Source organism: Rhincodon typus, unplaced genomic scaffold, assembly GCF_021869965.1.
Source record: "Rhincodon typus isolate 14 unplaced genomic scaffold, sRhiTyp1.1 hic_rhity00003168, whole genome shotgun sequence".
Classification (NCBI taxonomy): Eukaryota; Metazoa; Chordata; class Chondrichthyes; order Orectolobiformes; family Rhincodontidae; genus Rhincodon; species Rhincodon typus.
The window spans coordinates 1,262-4,728 of NW_025968806.1; the positions used below are offsets into that span (position 1 = coordinate 1,262).

Genomic DNA, 3,467 nt, shown 5'->3' on the forward strand with positions numbered 1-3,467 from the left:
GTGTTGTAGATATTAAGCTGAGTGGGCAGTTCATTAAGGATGAGCACTGTGTGTTTCGTAGTGAGAGTAAGGAGAATGGTGAAGGTGAGTGCACTGACCAGTCTTCCCGAGACCTGGGCCTGGATCTGGTTTAGGGTAGTGTACAATCACCAGTTAATACTGCGGCCCGCTACATAATACACACCCACTTCCCCCAGTGACCCCCTCGTGACTGAGCCTCAGATACAGACCGGTCACAGTCTGCTCCAATTGAGTCAACACTTGACAGTGTCCAATTGTCAGTCAGATTGTGCCTGCTGTTGTATAAACCTGGAGCCTCTCAGTATCCCGGGCACTGCTGCAGCCGAAATACCGCTGACTTCATTTATCACACACCAAATGGGGATTCTTACTCGCTTACCACCCAATTGTGATGCCCCTACAGTTGAGTGGCCAGGTAACCTGCTGTGTCTTGAGCAGCAGTTGGGGCAAGCCCCCTTGATGGTGTTGGGGGTAGGTACTGAGGAAGTCACTGAGAGCCCCCACTCCCACTCCCACTCCAGCTGAGGGGATGTCCTCTCCATCCAAGCACTGGGAAGGCTGTAGGCCGAGTGTGCAGATAGGGATCAGGGAATGGGCTCTTCCTCAGGGAATGACCCGGAGTGGGTCCGGATTGGGAATGGCATGGTGTGGGTGAAGATCGGGAATGACCCAATGTGGAATTGGGCTCAGGATCGAGAATGATCTGGAGCAGGTTGGGATTGGGATTGGGATCAGGAATAATCTGGTGTGGGTTGTGATGAGGAATGACTCAGTGTGATGTTGGGATCGAGATGGGGAGTGACCTGGTGCGGATTGGGATTGGGATCGAGAATGACCTGGTGCAGGTTGGGATTGGGATCGGGAATGAGCTGGTGCGGACTGTCTGTAAGTTGACACAGTCTCCTCCCCTTGTCCCTACAGTCATCGTTACCTTAGAGCCATGTGAAGGTGCAGATACATACGTCAATGGGAAACAGGTCACCACACGCACTGTGCTCCGGCAAGGTGAGCGGGGTTGGGGGGCGTTTGTTGTGGGGGTGGGGAGTGGTCGCTGACCACCTGAGGAGGTCTCTGAGGGTCCCTGGACCTCTATGTGAAGATGTGTTCCTGTTAGGGTGAAGGGCAAGGCTGGTGTGTGGAGGGAATGCTGGGTGACTAGAACACTTGAGGTTTTGGTCAAGAAAAAGGAGGCATATGTCAGATATAGACAGCAGGGATCGAGTGGATCCCTCAAGGAGTATAAGACCAATAGGAATATACCAGAGGGAAACCAGGAGGGCAAAAGGGGGACATAAGATAGCTTTGGCAAATAGGGTCAAGGAGAATCCAAGGAGATTCTACAAATACACTGCGGACAGAAGAGTAACTAGGGCCCCTTGAAGATCAACATGTGTACGTGGGGAACTGCAGGAGATGGGCGAGATACAAAACGAGTATTTCACATCAGTATTTATTGGGGAAACGGATATTGAAGCTAGAGAATGTGTAGTGATATCTTGAAAACTGTCCATATTACAGAGGTGGTGGTGCTGGAACCTTAAAATGCATGAAGGTGGATAAATCCCCAAGACCTGATCAGGTGTACTCTAGAACTTTGTGGGAAGCTAGGGAAGTGATTGCTGGGCCCCTTGCTGAGACATCTGCATCATCGATAGCCATGGACGAGGTGCCAGAAGACTGGAGGTTGGCTAACATGTGGTGCCATTATTTAAGAAAGGTGGTAAGGAAAAGCCAGGGAACTATAGAGCCTTGAGCCTGATATCAGTGGTGCGTAACTTGCTGAGGGAATCCTGAGGGACAGGATTTACATGTATTTGGAAAGGCAAGGACTGATTAACGATAGTCAACATGGCTATGTGTGGGGGAAATGGTGTCTCACTAACTTGATTAAGTTTTTTGAAGAATTAACAAAGAGGATTGATGAGGGCAGAGCAGTGGACGTGATCTATATGGACTTCAGTAAGGTGTTCGACAAGGTTCCTCATGGTAGACTGGTTAGCAAGGTTAGATCACATGGAATACAGGGAGAACTGCCATTTGGAGACAGAACTGGCTAGAAGGTAGAAGACAGAGAGGGGTGGTGGAGGGTTGATTTTCAGACTGGAGGCCTGTGACCAGCGGTGGGCCACAAGGATCAGTGCTGTGTCCACTGCCCTTTGTCATTTATATAAATTATGTGGATGTGAACAAAGGAGGTATGGTTAGTAAGTTTGCAGATTACACCAAAATTGGAGACATAGTGGACAGCGAAGAAGGTTACCTCAGAGTACAACGGGACCTTGATCAGATGGAGCAATGGGCCAAGGAGAGGCAGGTGGAGTTTAATTTAGATAAATGTGAGGTGCTGCATTTTGGAAAGGCAAATCAGGTCAGGACTTATACACTTAATGGTAAGGTCCTGGGGAGTGTTGCTGAACAAAGAGACCTTGGGGTGCAGGTTCATTGTTCCTTCAAAGTGGAGTCGCAGGTAGACACGGCGGTGAAGAAGGCATTTGGTACGCTTGCCTTTATTGGTCAGTGCATTGAGTACAGGAGTTGGGAGGGTCATGTTGCAGCTGTACAGGACATTGGTTAGGGTACTTTTGGAATACTGCGTGCAATTCTGGTCTGCCTGCTATAGGAAAGATGTTGTGAAACCAGAAAGGGTACAGAAAAGATTTACAAGGATATTGCCAGGGTTGGAGGGTTTGAGCTACAGGGAGAGGCTGAATAGACTGGGGCTATTTTCCCTGGAGCGTCGGAGGCTGAGGGGTGACCTTATGCAGGTTTATAAAATCATGAGGGGCATGGTTAGGGTGAATAGGCAAGGTCTTTTCCCCAGGGTAGGCGGAGTCCAAAACTAGAGGGGCATAGGTTTAAGGTGAGAGGGGAAAGATTTAAAAGGGACCTAAGGGGCAACTTTTTCACGCAGAGGGTGGTGCGTGTATGGAACGAGCTGCCAGAGGAAGTGGTGGAGACGGGTACAATTACAACATTTAAAAGGCATCTGGTTGGGTACATGAATAGGAAGGGTTTAGAGAGAAATGGGCCAAATGCTGGCAAATGGGACTAAATTAATGTAGGATATCTGGGTCAGCAGGGAGGAGTTGGGCCAGTGGGCCTGTTTCTGTGTCTGTTGGGGGTGGGGGGTGGTGTCAGGCTCCCAGCAGATGGTGAATTGACAGCCTGGGATCTTTTTAATTAACCCCCCCGCTCCCGCTCCCCGGCAGGTAACCGCCTGGTGATGGGGAAGAGCCACGTTTTCCGGTTTAACCACCCGGAGCAGGCGAGGATGGATCGGGAACGGGCCCCAAACCTGGGAACGCCATCCGAGATGGTCGATTGGAGCTTCGCCCAGAGAGAGCTGCTGGAGAACCAAGGCATTGACATCAAACTGGAGACCGAGAGGAGGTGGGGGTGAGGGGAAGGGTGGGGGCAGGGCGGGGCACGGAGGGGGAGGGGAGGGG

General features: G+C 50.7%; 1 protein-coding gene across 1 annotated transcript in view; it reads left to right on the top strand.

Moving 5' to 3' along the window:
* si:ch73-375g18.1 (kinesin-like protein KIF1C) overlaps window positions 1-3,467 on the top strand; it is a gene marked incomplete at its 5' end in the record, with an annotated part of 11,552 nt that overhangs the window by 975 nt on the left and 7,110 nt on the right. The window contains 3 exon segments of the mRNA XM_048593579.1: window positions 1-84; window positions 943-1,026; window positions 3,231-3,429. The exon segment at window positions 1-84 is cut by the window's left edge and continues 10 nt beyond it. Coding sequence (XP_048449536.1) covers window positions 1-84; window positions 943-1,026; window positions 3,231-3,429 — 367 coding nt within the window.